Here is a 21,423-nt window from a genome sequence, read left to right as displayed (position 1 = left end):
GGGCCGGCCGCCAGGGGGCGCAGGCCGTGACGTCGCGCGTGGACGCCTCGCTGCGCCCTCCGCCCCCGCCTCGCCGGAGCCCGTGTGTCCTCCTAGCTCTTCTCGGGCTGCCGCGTCTTCGCGGGCTCGTTTCTGACACCTCGGCCTCTTACTCTTGGAACCTGAGGCACGAACTTAGCCGTGGCTCCGAGACTCGCATGCCCCCCCTTTCAGTGCGGGCTGCACAGGGGACGTGAGTTCCGATCAGAACCGCAACGCCGAGCCCGCCGTGCTGCAGACTCTTGCCCGCCGCAGTGCGATGTCGCCCTGACCCGGCTGGGGCCCCGGGGCCTGCTGCCGGCCGAGGTCCCGCTGCTCAGTGAACGGTCTGAGTCAGTCCCCGTCCAGGTGACTTGGGCTTTGATCCCGGCTAAGTGACTTAGTCTTAAGTCCCCATTTCCAAGCCTGCCAAACCGGACCTGATTTCCCAAACGTGTTAGCTCCGTGACCGACCCCCCGCCAGGCGAGGCGCCCTCTCCAGCAGTGTGCGGTAAAGTGATGTCAGTTTCTGTGCCGACACAGGCCAGGCCGGCCGCAATGTGTAATTCCCACTGGGGAACAACCCAGACAAGCTTGTGTGCGAGGGCCTGCCAGGCTTCTGCTGTGGGCTTTTTTTTTTTAAATATAAGTTTTTGCTATAGGGTGTGTCCCCTCGCCAGAGTGAGGCAGAAAGCAAGAAGTCATCTCGGGCTGGGGGAAGGAGGGGATGGCCACACCGCAACCCCTTCTCACACAGTGTTTCAAGATGCCAGGACCAGGACTCAGACTGGTCGGTGGGTCATGTGAGTCCAGAGCCTTAACCCTGCACCACCTGCCGGCCCTCGCTATGGCATCTGCTTGGGCACCTGCTTTTGCGGCAGCCACCTACCACAGCGAGGCCAGCTGACCTGGCTACTGCCTTTTAAAATCTTGTCAGTTGTTGAGGGACCCAGATCCCACATGGCCAACATGTTGGAGCCCTGACCCTAGCAGCTTGAAAATATGCCAGGAACGTGTGTGCGTGACAGGAGACAGACGAGAGGCACTGAGGCTTGGCTTCACTGCTACGGGGGGGGGGTGCTGGCTCCCTCTCCCCCAGGGGGGGGGGTGGGGGATGTAGCAATTAAATAAAAAGCTTTCATTAGTCGGGACCAGCAGTTGGCATAATGGCTATGTCACTGGACTCCCATGTAGCTGACCCTGGTTTGAGTCCCGCACCTGGTGACTTAAACTAACACCAGGTGTGTGTGCATGCCCAAGATTCCGAGAGGAGAATGAAGAGACTGGCCATCCCCCCTGGGGCGTGGTGGTGATTTCTCACTCTCTGTCTCTTTCTGGCGAGCACACACACCCTATAGCAAAAACCTCTCAAAAAAAAAAAAAAAGCTTTCACCTCCACTGGGGGGATGGCCATATTGCAATCCCTTTTCCACCATCCTCTCTGGTCTTCGGGTACACATGCACACACAGGCACCTGGTGTGATCCTCAAGCCTCCCAGCCCAGGGCTAGAACCGCAAAGCTGGCCCTACGGGAACCAGCACCTTCCTTCCACACCTGCTAACCCAGTGGTAGAAAATTTTAACACGATGACACATCAGACAATTCCTGGTGCTTCCTGAATAGTGTAAACGGGCCGTTTCTAACTACCGGTGGTGAGTGAGTTAGAATTTAATTTTTTGGTAGATGTTTATGCCTCAGGGCACATGTGCTGGCTGGAGAGACAGTGAGAGGGAAAGTGAGACCACTCCCCTGGGGGATGGCCATGCCATAATCCCTTCTCTACTCTCCTCTTGGAGCTCAGGTACACATGCACACACCCCAAGTGAGTTTCAAGTCACCAGGTACGGGACTCGAACCGTGGTCAGCCATGTGGTAGTTCAGTAACGTAATCACTACACATTTGAGTTTATTTCCTAGGGTTGCTCTGTGGCACAGGAGCAAGATGGAGGGTGCTCATCTCTCTCTTGTGTATGTGCACAGGTATGTTCTACCATCAAAAGAGAAGAATTTACTTCTTAGACATCTGTCTAAGATGATATATGGAGTGTGCACTAGCTGGTAAGGTATCACCCCCCAGGGGGCATGGCCACGCTACAATCCCTTCTCCTTCATTCTCTTCTCAGGATTTTGGACATGCCCACACACACACCCAGCATCAGGGTTGTTTTAACTGTTTAGTTTTACCAGAGACAGAAAGTGAGAAAGCAAGCCTCCAGGTCCAGGACCCGAACTGTGGTCAGCCATGTGGGAGACCAGTGCCTTAACCACTATGCCAGCTGCTGGCCACCCGGTGTGAGTTTAAGCCACCTCAACAAGGACCCGAACTGCAGTCAACTACATGGGAGTCCAGCGACGTAGCCATTAAGCCATCTACTGGTCCCTCAAGCTGTTCCTTTTATTTGCCAGAGACAGAAACAGGAAAATGGGGGTGTGGGCATGCTGCAGCTCTGACCCCATTTCTCCATTCTGTCAGGATTTGAGGCACACACAGATAAACACCTAGCATGTTTCTCAAGCCACCAGGGATTCAAACCACGACTGGCCACGTGGGGTCCAGCTCCTTTAACTAGGCTATGGGGCTGATCCGATCTCCACTTCGGAGAATCTGTCTAAATCCCTGCTACACGGACCCAGGTCCTTGTGATGTCACCCTCACGAGCCGAGTCTTGATGAGACAATTGTTGCACTGGCGACCTGACAAACCAAGGGTGCCAGCTCCACGGGCCACCAAGGTTCAAATGCCCAGATGACAGCTGAGGGATGGGAAGAAGGGGATCATGGCATGACCAGACCTGAAGGGTGTGTCCCATGTGTACACGCTGAGTCAGAGAAAATACAGAAGGAACGAGCCAGCCACAACAGGGCGGGTACTCCTGCAAGGGTGGGCTCAGAGGGCCACCTCATGGGACAGGGCCGGCGATGCCACACCAAGCCTCTGCTGGTGGGCGTTCCTTCCTTCCCTGACGCAGGCCTGCAGTTCCAGCTGCTGCTAGTGCCAGAGCCTAGCCAGCTCTGGGAACTCCCTCCACACCCCAAGGCACACCTGATGTTTCAGGTCCCCAGGTTGGTTCTCCGGCTGAGCTTCCTGAGCGGTCTGAGGTCCACACAGGGCATCTGGGGGCCTCACGCCGAGGGTGGGTCCTGGTGACACTTCCCCTACCAGGCTCAGGTCTGACCAACTCGAGGGCTTGGCACTGGGTCCTGGAGGCAGGCAGTGCCCCTGTTCTTCAGGACCAGATGTTAGGCCAAGTTAGCTTAATCACCGCCATGTTAGGGAATGCTGGGCCGAGTTAGCTTAATTGCTACCATTAAGTCTTCAAGGACGGAAACCAGGAGACTGGGGACTCTCAGATAAGTGGAAAACGGGAGGGCCCAGCACCTCCGAGGCAAGGTCATCCAGACCCTTAGCTGAGCGCCCTTACCTAGACATGAGCAGGTGGTGACAGCTGGACCCTCGCTTCTCATACCCACCCCCTTGTGTGTGTGACATTCTATGGAAAATCCTGAACTATAAAAGATCCCTTTATCTTAGGCTCGGGGTCCTTGTGAAGACCCGCTGTTGACGGGCAGAAACTTGGACCCCAGCTAGCTGGAAAATAAAAGCCTCCTTTGCAGTTGCATTGTCGTCCATTGTCTTTTCTGTGTCTCCATCAAGTTAGACCGATCTCTGGACCCTTACAGCACTGGGTCCTGGAGGCACGCAGCGCCCCTGTTCTTCAGGACCAGGACCAGGGTGTGCAGGGAAAGGGGTCCAGGCACCTGACTGGCAGAAACCTGAACAGCTCCGGCATGCTCGTTCCCCACCCGCTCCACTCTGAGTTTTTGAAGATTCATTTGGGCGTCCTCTGGCGAAACGCAAACTAGGAAAGAAAGAGGCAGACCCTTCACCCCGAAAGGCTGGGAGGTGAGGAGCACAGAAGGGCCTCGTTTGGAGGCCGGGCTTGGATGAAAGGGCACAGGCAGGTAGCAGGCAGACTCAGAGCTCACAGTTCCGAGGTTTACTTAGAGGGCAACACGCAGCCCTGCCGTGCGGTCACACGGCACCCGCCAACATCACAGTGTTGAGTACAGCTTTCACTCTGATACAGCTCTAGGAAGCTGTTGGCACCCAATGTACGTGAAAGTTTAAGGCTTAATAAAACACACACTAGCCGTTCCTCAGTGTAGCTTGGGGGCTGAGGGCAAGTTCCCAACCTTCCTGCAGCCGTAGCCTCCAAGGTGAAGACCGTCCTCTGGGTACAAATGACTATCACGCCACCAGGCTCCACGTGACCCCAGGGGACCCAGCCCTCACCCTCTGGAGGAGAAAGGAAGGCAGAAAAGGTGGGGTGGGCCCGGCAGGGAGTCCTGTCACTGCTGCCCCCCGGGGACTCCCTTCCCGAGAGCAGTGGCAGGTGGGAGGGCCCAGGGCAATATAGCAATGGCAGATTTCCTCTTGGCAATCCCCGTTTGGAATTCACGGTTTTTTTTTTTTTCCTTTTTTTTTTCATTTAAAAAAAGCCGTGGGTTCATTCCTACCCCTGGCCTATTTCCTTGTGAGTTAAATGAGCTAGTGTGTGTGGACTGAGAGCCAGCCACCGTTTGAGACTCTGAACCACAGGCCACATGAAGTACTAATGGTCACAGGGGCAGTGCTTCTGGCTCCAAAGGCTGCAGGGCCACCGGAGGGCAGTCTTTGGTCGACAGAGCCACGCAAGCGCAGGCAGTGGGTACCCCAGGCTGGGCCCCGGTGGTGCAGGGTTCTAGCGCCAAGCTCCTGCCTGGCAGGCAGCTGGTACAACGGCCAGGCTGCCCGCTCCCTGTGGGCCGACACCCCGAGGCAAGTGTGGGCACTGAGGGCACAGCCTTGGGGTGGTGTGGGGAACTCCGCCGGCCCGTCCTCGGTTTGTGGGCACAGAGCATGGGGCTGGAAAGGTCTTGCTGCTGGACCCTTAACCAGGGGCCCCAGTTCCTGCAAGGCTCTTAACAGTGCCCGGGCAGTCCCTCTCAGGTGGACCAAACAATTGATATTTTTCTAGAAAAAAGTGTCAGGAACAGACCAGCGTCAACAACCGTTTATGTGAAGCTGGCATTTGAAAGGAGCGTTTTAGTTATTAAGGAAGCCAAGCACAGCACTCTGGGGCACCCCCTCTCGCCAACCTGCCACGGAATGAAGGCACAGGAAGAGCCCGGATGAACCGGGACCCCGCAGAGGCCAGCCGGCCCGTCAGAGGAAACAGCTGGGAGGGGCTGTCCACCTCACGCGTCATGGAGAAGGGCGAGACGCGAGGCTGAGAGAGGCCACGCCAGGCGGGGGGAGTCCCGGCTGGTTTCAGATGGCAGAAGCCGGCACCTCTGAGGGTCAGAATAAGAAAACCTGCCAGGGAGTGGAAGACTGAGGACATTTTGGTTTCTGTTGTGAGCTGCCCAGACAAAGCAATCTAAGTCCCAAGAGAAGGTAGCAGAGCGCACCATACCGGGGACAGGAGGCTGGCGCTGAGGCTGAGCAGAGGGCCCAGGCACGCGGACTGTCCCGGGGAAGGATCTGAAGAGCGTGTTTTATGCAGACACCCTGTGTTTCTGCTTATGCCCCAGGCCTCTGTCCAAGGCCAGGAACAGACCGATGCAGCGTCTCGGCCACCCCAGAAGTGCCATGGCGGTAGACCCTGCTCTGCCCTCCCCCACGTCCCTGGCCCACCTTAAAGGTCCTCTCACAGCTGGACAAGTGAGCAAGCACCAGGGGGCTCTCCCTGCACCCCCAGTCTTGGCATCTGGAAGGCACGGTTTGCTGTGCAGCATCACGACAGCCAGAGCTCTGGGCAGCCGGCTCACACGTGCCCTCTGCCCCAGTCCTCCAGGCTAAGAGAAACGGTAACTTTCGGGGTCTCGCCTCGGGTCTTGTCCCACCAGGAGCAGCGGCTTCCTTTAGTAGAAGGAGATGCTGGATTTCCCTCCAGGGGGGTTCAGCACTTTGTTGTGAGAGCGAGGCCGCGGCCCCAGCCGGGGCTCATGGCTGTCGACTGTGGGCGCAGGCTCTGGCTCCTCGGGGTGGCCCAGCTCTCCCGGGCAGCCTTTCTCCCCAGGCGGGATGCTCACGGCAGCTGTGGGGAGAGCCGGCACATGGCATTAGAGGCCCATGGACTCACCACGTGTCTCAGGGCAGCCTGCAGGAACGTCCCACCCAGACCAGTGAAGAGGTCAGGCCGAGCTTGACACCTGGTGCCAGGACCACGCATGTCACCTGAAGATGCGGTTCTGGGGCCAGCGCTAATTACTCGCTCACACTGCCTGCCAGACTCCAGCCCGCTCCCCCATCCCAGAGCGTGCACGAAAGAGGAGGGGCAGGGCTAAAGGGTGTGTGCGGTCCTCGCCAGGCAAGCCATCCGGGAACCTGAAGGCCTGGGCCGACACTGAGAACCAGAGGTTCGGACCTGCCTCCCTGACCCCGAGCTGCCCTGAGTGGTCGGCCGCGGAGGCCCTGCCCGCCTCCCGCAGTGCTGGCCATGGTCACGAGTCCACTGGACGTCTAGCCTCTGCCCTTCACCACAGACCAGCTCTGGGAGGCAGCTAGGCCTCAGGCCTAGGGCAGTTCGCGGTAACAGGAAGGGGAGAAAAATTGAATGTGTTTTTACTGAGATTTTTGCTATAGGGTATAGGCTCTTGCCAGAGTCAGGAAGTCATCCCCCAGAGGGACGGTCACACCCTTTTCCTCCATTCTCTTCTTAGGATCTTGGGCATGCACGAACATATGTCCAGTGTTGAATTTTAGGTTGCCGGGTCCGGGACCCAAACCACAGTTGGTCACGTGGGAGTCCAGTGACATAATCATTACCCCATCCCCGGTCTCGAAAAGTCCAATTTTTTTTTTTTTTACCCAAAATGACAAAAGCTCACTTCCCCACCCTCTTCAGCTTAGCTGAGCCCACCGGCCTGCAGGTACACATAGGCCTCCTTCTCCCTCGGGCACGCGGGCAACTCTCACAGGGAGCGGAGAACAGAGCTCACCTTTCAGGTCCGATTGTGGGTCTTCTCCTTCACACAAGAAGACGTGATCCTATAAGGCAAACCACAGGCGAGGTCAGTACTTGACTAGAACTTTCTTACCTCCACTCAAACGGACAATGACAGCCAGGGCACGAATGACCTGAGATGAACTTTAACCATAAACAAAGGGAACAGAGTACTTCAGCGAGGCCTCAGGTAACCGACCGTGTGACTGCTCGGAAGCAGACTGTGGCTCTCATGTCTAAACCATTTCCAGATGTGGCTATTAAAAACGTCCCTCGACGGGCCGGCAGGCGGCACTGTGGTCGTGGCACTGGACCCCAACATGGCCGACCACGAGTCCCAGACCCGGTGGCCTGAAACTCACGCTGGGCGCATGTGTGTACATGCCCAAGATCTCAGGACGAGAGCAGAGAAGGGACTGCGGTCTGGCCACCAGGATGACCCGTGGCTTCCCTCCTCTCTCTGGGGAGTGCACGAACCCTATGGCAAAGATTTAAAAATTAAAAAAAAAAAAATAAATAAAAAAGGTGGCATGTTGGTTAAGGTGCTGCACTCCCCCACGGCTGACCACAAACACTTCTAGTCCCGGACCTGGTGGCTTGCTTTCTCACTTTCCCTTTCTCTCTCTGGCCAAATTAATAATAATATCAACAAATAAAATTAAATAATTATTTTTTTTGGGGGGGAGACGCTTTTGCTATAGGGCATGTGTGCTTACCATAAACACAGAGAGACAGAGAAACAGAAAACAAGAAATCACCCCCGGGGTGAGGGATGGCCACGCTGCAATTCCTTCTCCTCCATTCTCCTAAAGGGATCTTGGGCACACACACAAGCCCGGCCTGAGTTTAAGCCGCTGGGTCCAGGACTCGAACTGCGGTCGACTACATGGGAGTCCAGCTGCTGAGCCCCAAATTATTCTAAAAAAAAAAAAAAAAGTCCTTCAAGAGGCCATCAACTGGCACAGTGGACTCCCACACAGTCCACCATGAGTCCTGGACCCAGGAGCTTGAAAATCACACTGAGACTCCTGTGCGTGCACGCTCCAAATGCTGAGGGGTTGGAGGAGGCTGCAGTGTGGCTGTCTCCAGGGAGACCATTTATCCCCTTCTGCCTCTCTCTAGCGAGCGAATGTGCAGCCCTATAGCAAAAACCTTAATTTAAAAAAAGAAAAAGAGAGTCCTTTAATGGCTAGCCAGTGGACTCGTGGTTAAGGTGGCTGCATTTCACATGACTGACTAGACGGTTCAAGACCCAGACCCAGCGACTTGAAAAATACGACAGCAGGGCCGGCAGGTGGCGTGGTGGTTGGAAAGGCTGGACTCCACGTGGCCGACTGCGGTCTCAGTCCCAGACCTGGCAACTGGCTTTCTCACTTTCCTCTCTCTGTCTCTGGTCAACTTCAAAAAAAAATAAAAGACAATATTAAATAAAATTATTCTTTAAAAAAAAAAAAAAAAACAAGAAGAAGAAGAAGAATACGACAGGTGCATGCTGTGCGCTTGCTCACCATCTTGACCGAGAATGGGGGAGGGGCTGTGGCACGGCCATCCTCTGTGGGGGTTGGCACTTCTCACTTTTTCTCTCTGAGAAGCACACATTCCCTCTAGCAAAATTACCTTTAAACTCCTTTAAGAAAAAACAGTGAAGGGGACCAGTGGTTGGCATAATGGCTATTTCACTGGACTCCCATGTAGTCAACTACGGTTCGAGTCCCAGACCCAGTGGCTTGAACTCATGCCAGGCATGTGTGCGTGCGGGCCCCGGATCCCCGGAGAAAGGGACTGCAGTGTGGCCATCCCCTGGGGTGGGGGGTGACACTTTCTGTTTCTCTCTGGCAAGCGCATGCACCTTAGAACCAAAACCTCTCCAAAAAAAAAAAAAAAAAGAAAGAAAAGAAAAGAAACTATTAAGAAAAGTTAACTGTTAAGTCTCAACCCTACAAAAATCAACAATTCCTTGCATAGCAAATTCTGAGTACAATTGTAGAAGTTAGCACGGTGTTGGCAGAAGTTTCAGAACTCCCTCTCGGGCAGTGCAGTCCTGTGGTCCAGACACACCGTGTCTAGCTCACCACCCGCCTGTGGGTGGGCACTCGCACTGCTGAGTCTTCGGCTGTCTTTATCTACTTGAAGCCTTGTTTACAGGTCCCCTCGGTGTGTAGAGTGGAATCACACGGGATGGCCACAGCCCTGCACCGCTAGCATTCCCACCGGCAATCTGTAAGGGCCCCAGCCCGCCCACAGCCTTGCCGACGCCTGTAGTTTCCGCTTTTGTACGCAGCCATCTTGGTAGGTAAGGAGTGTCTCACTTGCACATCCCTGACGACGGGGGAGTCGTCCATCTTCTCATGTGCTCGCTGCTCACTTGTACCTTCGGAGAAATGTCTATTCGAAGTCCACTGCCCATTTTTTCACTGGGTTGTCTTTTGGTTGTTGCGTTGAAGGAGTTCTTTATGTATGCTGGATAAGATATTTGCAAGTGTGTACTCTCGTGCGGGGGGTTGTTGTCACTCGACAGTGTCCTGTGAGTTTATTTATTTGTTCCATGACCAAGAGACAGAGATGAGCGTGCACCTGCACGAGGACAGCTGGCCGTGGCACCTCCATGAGGGCGCACCGGGGCATCTGCAGACCACTGAGCCGGCCTCGCCACCATCTGGCCTCCACAGGCGCTTTAATTCCAACAAAGTCCAATTTATTTTGCATTATTTTGGTGCTGTACTTGAGAAAAAACTCTAAGAGTTTTCAAGTATTTCGGGGCCAGCAGATGGTGTAGCAGTTACTCCCACATGCCCAACCAAGGTTCAAGTCCCAGACCCGGTGGCTTAAAACTCAACTGAGTGTGTGTGCATATGTGCTTAAGATCTCAGGAGGAGAATGGAGGCAAGACTGCGACACGGCTACCCCTTGGGGCGTGACTGCTCACTTTTCCTCTCACTATCTCTGTCTCCCTAAGGCAAAAAACCTCTTTAAAAAAGTTTTCCAGGACCAGAAGTTGGCACAATGGCTATGTTGCTGGACTCCCACGTAGTTGACCGTGGTTCGCATCCCGGACCCGGTGGCTTAAACTCACGCTGGGCACGTGTGCATGCGTGCCCAAGATCCCGAGAGGAGAACGCAGAAGGGACTGCGGTGTGGCCATCCCCCCAGGGGGTGATTTCTCACTTCCTGTCCCTCGTCTGAATTTCTGGCAAGCATGTGCACCCTATAGCAAAAACCTCTCCAAAACAACAACAAAGTTTTCCAACCTTCGAGGTTCGGCTCGTAACGAAGCCTCCGGAGACACTGTCCTGCTTTCTCTAATTCCTGTGCCACGGTCTAGTGCCCATTGGGAGAGTCGTGCCTGGCTCCCGTGAGACTAAGCAGAGAAGAGACATCCCCACACAGATGCCCGGACAGGATGGGTGTGAGGAAGTCCACACCATGTGGCCTTGGTCAGTGCTGTTATTCATTTTCTCCTCGTCCCATTTCTTTGTAAATTTCCATCTCGACTCTGCAGTGTGGCTTCTGGGATTTGACCCAACAAAAGTATGGCAATTTTCCAGGCATAAGCAACTCTAGAGATGATTAAGAAGTGCTTTTGGGAACTAGATCATATCTCTGCTCACAGAAGAGGTGGAAAAGTGAACGAGAGGCTGAAACTGGCTAGCGACAGTGAGAACAGTGAAGCCTCGGCCCAGAGGTGCTCTGCCCTTGCAGCATGCGGGTGCTGGGGCAGGGCCCGAGACAGGTGGCCCGACCGCCTCACTAGAGCCTCCACCCCAACCCGGCGAGCTCACAGGCCCTTAGCACCTTCCAGGGACTGGCCAGCGTCAGGCCGCACTTTCCTGTCGGCACCAGGAGCGGAGACCACGCTCATTTGCGGCACGGGTGCTGCTGCGAGCCCAGAGGCAGCTTCGCTGCGGCGAGGCCCCACAGACCTGTGCACAGAAAGCCTGAGAACCTCGACCTGTGTGGACAGGGTGCCCAAGAGCCATCGCTCTTCCTCACCAAACCCGACAGTCTGACAGGCCGGGGCCCGTCACATGCTCACGCTCGCCGTCGGCGCCCCACGGTGGAGCAGGACGTGTGAGGCGGGCAGAGCCCAGGGCTTTGGGCCCCAGCTTCCAAACCCAACGACAAACAACCGCACCGGGAAACCCACACCACCCTGCCTCTGCCTCCGAACACAACACGCCTGCCTTCGGGCTGCTCCGGGAGACACTCGGCTTGCTTTCTGAGCACGGTCCATACCTTGGGTTTGTTTGGGTGTGCCAAGGGCGAAGTGGCAGCAACTGGGGACCCAAAAATGCCACTGGTCTTCCCACCAGGCGGGTTTAGACGTGGTCGAGTCTGCACAGGAGTCGATTCATCAAAGATGCCACTTCCTTTCCCCCCTGCAGAAGCAAGCACAAAGCTCTGAGTACCCAAATGTCTGCCTTGGCCTGCCCCATGCCTGGGGCGTCGGGCCCACAGCCACAGCCCAGTGCAGAGCCGAGTCCAAGGCTGGGAGAGCGGAAGGCGGGACTCCAGGCCCCTGGTCCCCACGCCACGCCGCGCACGTTCCCTGGGCCTGCTGCCGCTGGAGGCGAGGGCGTAAGAGCAGCACACCTGCCCACAATCCCAAGAGGAGGCTGGGGAAGGGACTGTGATGTGGCCACTCCCCCAGGGGCGGTCTCTCACTTTGTGTCTCTGGTGAGTGCACGCACCCTAAGCAAAAATCTCTGAAAAAACTAACGTGCCCTACTCCAGGCAAACCTGTAATCTTGACATCTATCACCCCGTCTCTGACCTCATCTGGCTAAAACTACCAGCGAGAACTGGTACATCAGCAAATCAGAGGCGCGAGACCCCTCTGCCGGCTGGCCCTGGCCCACCTCAATGGAAACGGCGTCTAAGAAGTCGCTCCCAGTCGGCCGAGGACTAAGGCCTACCGTGCGCCTTCGACGCCTCGGAGCTCACAGCAGCAGAGGCGCTGCCAGAGGGCACCGGCTGACCACCGCTGCCTGGCAGACCCCGCGGCTGCATGGCGCACCAGGCGCCCGTGAGCTGAAGGAGCAAAGAGCGTGGCCGTCCCTTCCGTGCTCATCGACAGAGCGGCGACAACGCCAGGACCTCGCTCACACGCAAGTGCTTAGCACATGCCCAGGACACAGATGAGCGAGGCCCGCCATGTGTTCTGTGTCAGGAAAAGGAAATCTCTCCTAGGTCTTCTGCTCAGTGAGAACAGTTGCAGGGCCAGCCCCCAGCACAGTGGGTAGAGTAGGGAGCTAGGTCCCAATCGGACTTGGCAGCTTGAAAAACGGCAGGTTTGTGTACCCCAGATCCTGAGGTGTCAGAGAAGAGAAACTGCAAGGTGACCACGCCCCATTTTAGAGGGCGTTCTCCTACCCTCCTGGGTGAACAAATGCGCCACCTGGTAATTAACAAAGAAGAGAATAGGAGACACTAATCACTCCGCAGCCCACCCAGAAAGTGGTACCTATGGGCCAGAAGTGGGGTGGGCAGGGCAGTGTCAGGGCTGCTAAATGCTTCCTTTTCCAGTGCTTTGCTCCTCTGCATTTTGCTGTTAAAAAGTCATACCCTCTGGGGCCAGTGGTTAGTGTAATGGCTATGTCGCTGGACTCCCACGTAGTCGACCGCGGTTCGAGTCCCAGACCCGGTGGCTTAAAACTCACGCAGGGCGCGTGTGCGTGCGTGCCCAAGATCCTGAGAGAAGAATGGAGGAGAGGGGACTGCGGCATGGCCATCCGCCCTGGGGGGTGATTTCTCACTTTCTGTCTCTATGTCTCTCTCTGTCTGTTTGGCGAGCGCATGCGCCCTATAGCAAAAACCTCTTCAAAAAAAAAAAAAAAAAATCACACCCTCGTTGGTCACTCAGCTGCCAACCTTGGCAATGATACCACAGAAGGACGTGAACAGCACACGGACGGCCTGCAGGGGAGCATTCGGGGAGGAGCCCTCAGAACCAAGTGGGGGCCCGGTGCTGGGCAGGGCTTCTGGAAACCTGCCAACGTGGGGCGCGGAGCCTGCCGTGCTGCGGACTCGGTACAAGGCAGAGTCTATGCCCTCTGAGTGACCACACGGAGGGCAGGTGGGACCCTCTGCAGGGAAACACACACCAGCACACTTCGCAGCTCCGGGCATACCTCGCCACGCTCTCCCAGGGATCCAGTCCCCGCCAGAACCCAGAAGGGCGTGGCGGCGAGGACAGGCGCTCTGTCCCGGCCTACCCCGTTCCAGTGCCTGGCCCTGAAGTTACTTGCACCCCGCTGTCTCCAACGTCTCACCTCACAGATGGCAAGTAACAGCATGGACGCAGGCTGCGGGCGAGGCGGGGCGGGGCGTTGGGAGCAGCCACCGGGCAGCAGCTGCCCAAGGCCACTCCACTGCGCTCTCCTGGTCAGGACCAGGCTCACGGCACGCTCTTCAAGCATTTCAAAAAATGGGAGAGAGGCACCAGCAGATGACGCAAGGTTGAGGTGGACTCTCACATGGCTAACAGTTCAAGTCATGGACCAAGAAGCTTTAAACTCACGCCGGGCGTGTGTGTGCGCGTGCCCATGCCCGTCCCCCGGGGGGTGACTTCTCACTGTCTGTCTCTCTGGCGAGCACATGTGTCCTATAGCAAAAATCTCTCTCCAAAAATAAAAAAAGGAAGATAAAAGCAACTCGACTTCATGTCTTGGCCTACTACTGCTTCAGTGTTTCTGACTTGACAAAGAACAGAGTGCCCCTAGTACAGGGTAAACAGCAGTGGCCCGCCCAGGTTAGGTCACGCAGAACAAGCCAGCCCCTAGAGACTTCACCTTCTCTCCCTCTCACCCGGGGCTCCACTCCTGAACCTTCTGGAAACCACCAGCTTGTTATTTTATAAATAGTTTACCAGGTATAGGCGCAACCCTAAACCAGAATTCTGGATTTTGCTTTTAGTTTTGCTATAGGGTTCATGAGCTCACCAGAGGGAGAGGAGCGGGAGACAGAGGGGGGGGGAGACAGAAATCACCCCTCACGGGGATGGCCACGCTGCGATCCCCTCTCTTCCCTTCTCCTTTCGGGACTTTGGACACACACATGGCCAATGATTCTCAAGCCACTGGGTCTGGGACTCCAACCGCATAGCGGGCCGAGAGATCTGGCCACCTTAGCCACGCCACCTACTGGCCTACAGCATTCTAGCCTCGAACTAAGTAACCGCCCCGTGTCTGTTACTCAGCCTTTTCCTGGTAAGTTCAGCTTCCAGGCAACATGACGCTTAGCCCACTCACTAAAGGAAACTAAAGGTCGTTACGGTACTGGACATTCCCATGTTTATCTTGTTAAAAATAAATGAACGAATAATAAAATTAAAAATTTTTCAAAAAGAGAAAAACAAACTCAAGGTACACTTCTAGAAACTAAATTACGGAAGATCAACGCCGCATCAGCAGCATAAGCACACACACTGCGGGCGACGTGGCCTCCCCGTGGCACGACCCAGCCACATCTCACATCCACCCCCTACCTTCCAGCAAGCCCAGTGCGAGGAACTGACTCCAGACGCCACGGCTAGTTCTGCCACCACCAACCATGGGCCCAGGCATGCGGGTCAGCGTCTGGGAGCGGCTCTTTTTTGGAGATTTTTTTTTTGCTATAGGGCGCGTGCGCTCGCCAGACATACAGAGAGAGACAGAGAGACAGAAAGCGAGAAACCACCCCCCAGGAGGCCGGACACCGCAATCCCTTCTCCTCCATTCTCCTCTCGGGATCTTGGGCACGCACGCACATGCACCCAGCGTGAGTTTAAGCCACCGGGTCCAGGATGCGAACCGCGGTCAACTACGTGGGAGTCCAGCCACATAGCCATTACACGGCTCCTCTTCTGCAGAAGAGCTGGCACACCTGCCTCCAGGGCTCTAGCCAGGACCACCTGAAGTACCTGACCATCAATCGGCCCTGTCAGGAGAGGGAGAAGCACGCGTGGAAGACCTAAACCAGGTGAGTGCACACGGCCGCTGACAGAGGCCAGATGAGGCGGGCAGGCATCCTTGGCCACTCAACAGCCCTCCCCGGGAGCCGCCGCACTGTCTCTACGCACGCCCCTCAAGCAGGCCTCTCACTGGGGGCTGCGGGCACAGGCTGGTGACGGGAACAGAAACGGGGTGGGCTCCAGGGCTGGGGGGAACAAGCAGCAGTTTCCTCGTTCAGGCTGCTCTTGATAACAGCACGGACTCCTCTGGAAGACCCCCTCGGAGGGGTGGACAAACTCCAAACCACCCTGGCGAGGAAAGGGAGCCACAGCGGAGCAGCCTCCCTCGGGATCTCACACGGCAGAGGCTGGCTAGCTCTCCGCCAGGGGGCTCGGGCTCCCCCAGGACCCTCTGGGGCAGCTGTGACACCTGCCAACGACGCAGATTGGTGTCCCTTGTGCAACATGCCGCTGGCCACTGTTTACATGGGGTTCTCAGGAGTCCTGGAAACTATGTCAACACTTCCAGACAGCCTGATACAGAGGATGCGCAGGGCTGGCCACAGGGCACATGCGCTGGCCAGAGAGACAGAGAAAGGGGAAGTGAGAAGTCAGCCCCAATCCCTCCTCCTCTGCTCTCCTCTCGGGTTCTGGGCACGCACAGGCACTTGCCCAGCCCGGGTCCTGGTCTCACCCAGCAGACCACCTCCTGGCCCTGTAATTCTGGTTTCCGGTCTTTGGCTGTGTGGTGTGTGTGTGCTAGAGAAAGGGAAGGGAAGGAAGCGCCCCTGGAGGGACAGCCACGCAGCACCCCCTGCCCCCCCATTCTCCTTTCAGGATCTCGGACATGCACACGTCCGGTGTTTTCAAGTTACTGGATCAAGGATCTGAATCAGCCGGCCCTGTGCGATCCAGTGCCTCAGCCACCATGCCACCCGCTGGCCTGGCCGCGCATGTGCGTGTGTTGAGGTTTTTTGCTGTAGTGCATGTGGACTTGCCAGAGAGATGGAGAGACAGAGACAAAAGGCAATAAATCACCTCCCAGAGGGGATGGCCACACCCCAATTCCTTCTCCTCCATTCCTTTCTTGGGATTTTGGGCACACATGCATAGAAACCCAGTGCGAGTCTTAAGCCACTGGTTCTGGCACTCAAACCACCGACGGCCGTGTGGGAATTCAGTGCCTTAACTACTACGGGACCTATTGGCCCATGACGCTGTTCACCAGAACGAGGAGGAACCCTGTGCAGGCCAGCCCGCAGTGTAGCAGGTTAAGTGGTGTGCACAGAACGGCTCTGGTGGTGGCTGAAACACGCCAGGAGCGTGTGTATGTGGGCTCCAAATTCTGACAGGGCCGAGAAACAGAAAATGAACAGTGTGACCACAGCCCACTGCGGGTACTTGGGTGAGTGCGTGCACCCACACGTTTTCCCACTGTAAGCATATTCATAAACAGCCTCGCCCTCAAACAGCCAGACGAAAGACAGGTTTTTTTTGAGTTCTTGCTATAGGGCACGTGTGCTTGCCAGAGAGAGACAGAGAGGAATCACCCTGAGGGGACGGCCATGCCACAATCCTTTCTCCATTCTCCTCTCAGGCTGTTGGGCACACATGCACACCTGGTGTGGTTTTTGAACCATGCCGTTGGCCATGAGGGATCCAGTGCCCTGAGCTCGTTTTGAAATCTATTGCTCTCGTGCTCCTCAGCATGTGGCCACGCAGCACCTGTGCCCACAGTTCTGGCCCCAGCCCTGCTCGACCTGCTCTAATGGACTCACCAGCTCCTCTGCGGGGCCTCGACTGGGTTACATGCACAAAGTGGGGGGCTGCAGAGGGCCTTCATGCTGTGGCCCACCCCCAGCCAGCTGGGGTCACGGGCACCGCATGCGCTCAGCATGTACAAGGGACCTGGGAGCGTGAGCCTGGGCCTTCCACGGGCCCCGCAGCGCAGAGCGTGTGCTGCCGCCGTGCCACCACGGCTGCCCCACTTCCTCGGAGTGGAGAGCCCTGACTCTCATCACGCACCAGCGGGGGAAGTGCCCCGGGTCGCTGTTGCTTGTGGTTATTCAACTGGACAGTCTATCAGTCAAGGTCAGCCTTTTCAAAGGCGCGTCCAACCGTAACCAACAGAAGCCCCGTACACACAGCTGAGTCGGCTCTGCCTTCCAATCCCAGGCTCATGCCCAATCTGGTCAACAGTGCTCTCCCCTAAGACAGACGTTAGCTGCAGAGTGGTTGCATGCAAATACCCCCAGAACCCCACCACCCCCTTGTGTACCCTCGGCTCTTGCATTCAGTCAGTGTCTACTGAGTAAACGGAGAAGCCAAGAAGGCTCATGTCACTTTTAAGAGGAAGGAAAAGCCAAAAGACCTTTCTTTCACTTTTTAAAAAACTGACCAAGGATAGCCAGAAAATACTTGCAAGGATTAAAACAAACTCAAAAGAACATACAGAAGACGAAGTAGAGGCCAAAGGACTAAGGGTTCACAAAGGCCCGGACCTGGGGGGTTTGTCCTCCTGGGTATATTCTGAGCTCCTTCTGCTGGTCCAAAAATGTCAGACGCCATCCTATTAGGCCTGCTTGAAGGGACAGCTTCTTCTGGGCTTCCAAAAAGATCACAGGACTCCCCTCCTGGGGGCTTCACGGCCCTGCAAGCAGAGTGAATGCAAGTTACTGGCAGCTGACGAGGAGGCCTGTCGCTGAGGGGCCCGAGCGGAACTCGACAGGGCAGAAGCACCTCGTCCCCGCCTGCCTGGAGAAGCACTGCCGCTGAGTGGTTCAGACGGCCATGCCAGACCCCGCGACGCTCCCGAGCCTCCCTTGCAAGCTTAGACCCAGTCTTTAAAAACATGTCCACTTTGGGGTCAGCCCCATGGCCTGGGGGTTGCAGACGTCAGATCCCACCCAGTTCGAGTCCCCAGCCCTGGCAGCTTGAACACGCCAGGCACATGTGCATGCACGCTCCGAATCTCAACAGGATGGACGGACGGAGGACAGAGAACTACAGCCACGCGCCGTCGGGGTGCTTGCTCCGCACCCCGATTCTCTCTGGTAAGAACCCTCCGGCTAAAAAAAGCGAACGAATATTGGGTATTTTGAAATTATCCCTATGACCGCAAAGAAGTTCCCCTAACAAAGGCAAACTGAGCCACTTTCAGTTTAATGCTAATTTTAAATTTTGTTTCATCAGGGGCTAGCAGGTGGCATGGCTGTCAGGGCACTGGACTCCCGCATGACTGATTGCGGTCTGAATCCCAGACATGGTGGCTTGAGAATTATGCCAGGTGCGCGTATGGGTGTCCAGCACCCTCAGAGAGCGGAGGAGGGACTGCGGTGCAGCCACCTGCCTGGGGTGATCTCTCACGTCCTGTCTCTCCAGTGAGCACACAACCTAGGGCAAAACCCTGAAAAGGAAGTACATATATTAAAATCAAACCCCACACGCGGCTCCCATTCCCACTGCACTGGGTGGGCCCTGACTAGGAAGTGCCGCCGGTACTAGCCCCGTGGAGGCCCACACTGGGGCAACTCTCTGGTCCCTGAGTCTGCTGCCGTGGGATGCTGTGACCTCGTGTGGGGGCTTCACAGCGGTCTACCCATCTCCTGGCCTGCAACACAGGCATGGGTACCAGCAGGTGCGGGGAGGTCCCAGGACGCAGACCTCCGGCTCTCCCACGTGGGTCCAACTGCACTTCCAACGCACAACCTGGCAACAAGAGCTAAGCTGACCAAGCAGCGACCCTCCTGCCTCACCCAGATGGCTGGGGCATGGTGCACGCCGGTGCCTGGTCTGCTCAGGTTAGCTGGGGACCAGCCCTGGGTCTCCCTCCCACTTGCATCACTGTGGTTGGGCCCGGGAAGTTTCAAATCGCGTTTCAGAGAAGGGACTACCGCTACGAGTTTGTTGCCAGAGGGTGTGCACGCATGAGGGAGTGGGGAGGGGAAGGGGACTCTCCCAATGGGGCCAGTCATGCCACTGTCCTCTCCGTTTCTGCACCCTGTCGCGATGTTTGACGTGTGCGCCCAGGGTGTTGCGGGTGGATCTGAAAGGCTCCTGTGAACCACGTTTACCTGTGCTTTATCAGACAGATGCCGCCACATATTCTTGCCCCGACCTCCCAAACGGGCGGTACCCAGGGGTACCCCACCGCACCCAGCTTTTAGGGTGGGTCGGGTCAAGCCTGGACCTCCCGTGCGGTCTCAGCCTGCCGAACAGTGGCGTCCTAGAACAGTTTTCCAGGGCTGGCCGACCCGTGTGTTCTTCTGCTAGTACGTATGCCCTCGCGCATTCTGAAACAGCTAATAGCCTGGAGTAGCCGACCACAGAAAAGCCCCCCGGGGCCGTGACCACACACCCCGCTATGCAGTGGAAGCGTCTGGAGTTTGGGGCCAGCCTAGGTAACAGGCCGGTCACAATGAAAACCAAACCAAACAAAATGGAGATGTGAGAGCAGGCCTCGCTGGGAGTTAGTTAAAACAACGCAACGCCGGAGAGGGAGCTGTTCGTGCAGGGTGGCCCAGCATGGACGGGCCTCTGACTGTCCTCTGCGAAGCAGCAAGGCAGAAGGCCACGAGCTTGTCACAGAGGGTGGACATCGTGCCAGTCACGGCCTGAGCAGACCAGGGGCCGCCACCCGCCACCAGTGAAGCCCAGAACTGTCTCCACAGAGGGCGGACAGCCCGAGAGGAGACCCACAGGCCCGCCACCACCACCAGCAAATGCGTGCAGTGGCTCGCCTCACGCTCAGGGGGGCGTTCAGCACTTGGCACTTCCTGGGAGATTCCACCAAGGAAAAAAGGTCGGCTTGAGAAAAAGCTTTTTTCTTTTTTACAACAAATACCCAACCCAGGTTTAAATTAGAAAGGGCTTAATAAGACCTCAGGCCAGGGACAAGCATATGGCATAATGGTTACATTGCTGGACTCCCACACAGTCTACTATGGTTCGAGTCCTGGACTGGGTGGCTTAAAACTCACACACGTGCGTGCTTGCGTGTCCAAGATCTCAAGAGGAGAATGGAGAAGGGACTGCAGCATAGCCATCCCCTGGGGGGTGATTTCTATGGTAAGCACTTGTGCCCCACAGCAAAAATCCCTTAAACAAACAAAAATCCAAAACCAAAACCCCAACCCCTCAGGCCAGAGCAAAGCCAGCTGACTTCCAAGCTCATGGACAAATCACAGCCTGGGCCACCCGATTTTCCTGGGCTCTGTACAAGGGGTCTAATTGTTTACCCCTCCACCATCATCTCTTTAAAACAATGAGATGCAAATCTTAATCTTTAAAAATGAACTGAATTTAATTTAGCAAGTCTCATGCCAGTATGAGTTCAAATTCCTATTTATTTAAACCTTGGTGGGGGACTAGCAGTTGGCATAATGGCTGCGTTGCTGGACCCCCACATAGTCAACCGCGGTTCGAGTCCCAGATCCGATGGCTTAGACACACAGGGTGCATGTGCGTGCATGCCCAAGATCCTGAGAGGAGAATGGAGAAGGGATTGTGGTGTGGCCATTGCCGCCGTGGGGGGTGATTTTCTTTCTGTCTGTCTCTCTCTGGCAAGCACACATGCCCTATAGCAAAAACCTCTCCCCCCAAAATAAATAAATAAATAAAACTTGACATCTTTGGGCAAGCAAGTGGTGTGGAGGGTAAGGTGGCTGGATCCCACATGGTCAGCTGCAGTGTGAGTCCCAGACCCAGCAGCTTGAAAATCACGCTGGGTTCATGTCTGTGTGCGCCCAAAATCCTTAAAAGGAATTTGCGGAGTGGCCACCCTGGGTGGGTGACCCCTTACGTTCTCTCTGGCAAGATACAGGCTCTACAGTAGACACTAAAGAGAAAAGAATCATTGAAAACTAACTAGATAAAACAAAACCGGACTCTTCACATTCTCAAGGCTCCAGAGTCGCCAGATCAGGGTCAAAGCCAGCTGTCTGACTCAGCACTCTGGAGGGCGCTGCTGACCTCTCGCCGCGGTCTAAGTCTCCAGCCTCCTTGGCCTCCCGCCCTAGTCAACTGGCATGTTGGCGAGCACCTATATCCCCTGCTACCTGGGCATGCAATGACGGGCAAGGCGCTTGCAGCGGAGAGCTGGGTCTGAGTGCAGGTGGGCGCCAGTGACGAGCGCCTGACAGAGGCCGTGCACTGTCACCGGAACTTCGGATGGTGCTCACCGCCGGTGGCCTCTGCAGAGACGGTCCGCCAGCGCGCGAGGGCACAGGGGGCTCTCCGAGCTGACCGGCTGTCTGGGAGGTGAGCGAACGTGCCGGCCTCCCGTACGCGACCAGGGGTGCCCCAAAGCTCTAGCAGAGGTTGCACCCCAGGAGGGCAGTGGCCCTCTGCCTCGGAAGGGCGGGCTGCCCAGCAGGGCCCACGCGCCTTTCGGGAAGAGGGGCCCGCGCCCGGCCAGGAGCGGCCACCCCCAGCGCCACTCGCGCGGCGGGCGGGCACGTGGCGGGAAGGGCGCTAGGGCGAGGAGCCGG

General features: G+C 56.4%; 1 protein-coding gene across 1 annotated transcript; it reads right to left on the bottom strand.

Annotated features, from left to right (window-relative positions):
• Positions 1 to 5,055: 5,055 nt before the first annotated feature.
• Positions 5,056 to 17,585, bottom strand: JPT2 (Jupiter microtubule associated homolog 2; the record flags this gene model as incomplete). Its single annotated transcript, XM_014587022.1, is given in 4 exon segments — positions 5,056 to 6,099; positions 7,004 to 7,052; positions 11,242 to 11,384; positions 17,437 to 17,585. Coding segments are annotated over 4 exon segments (517 nt in total), but the record flags the coding sequence as incomplete, so codon positions are not given.
• Between the last annotated feature and the right edge of the window lie 3,838 nt (positions 17,586 to 21,423).

Source organism: Tupaia chinensis, unplaced genomic scaffold (assembly GCF_000334495.1).
Source record: "Tupaia chinensis unplaced genomic scaffold, TupChi_1.0 Scaffold000178_1, whole genome shotgun sequence".
In the NCBI taxonomy this organism is placed as follows: Eukaryota; Metazoa; Chordata; class Mammalia; order Scandentia; family Tupaiidae; genus Tupaia; species Tupaia belangeri.
This window is presented reverse-complemented; position numbering and strand designations above follow the sequence as displayed.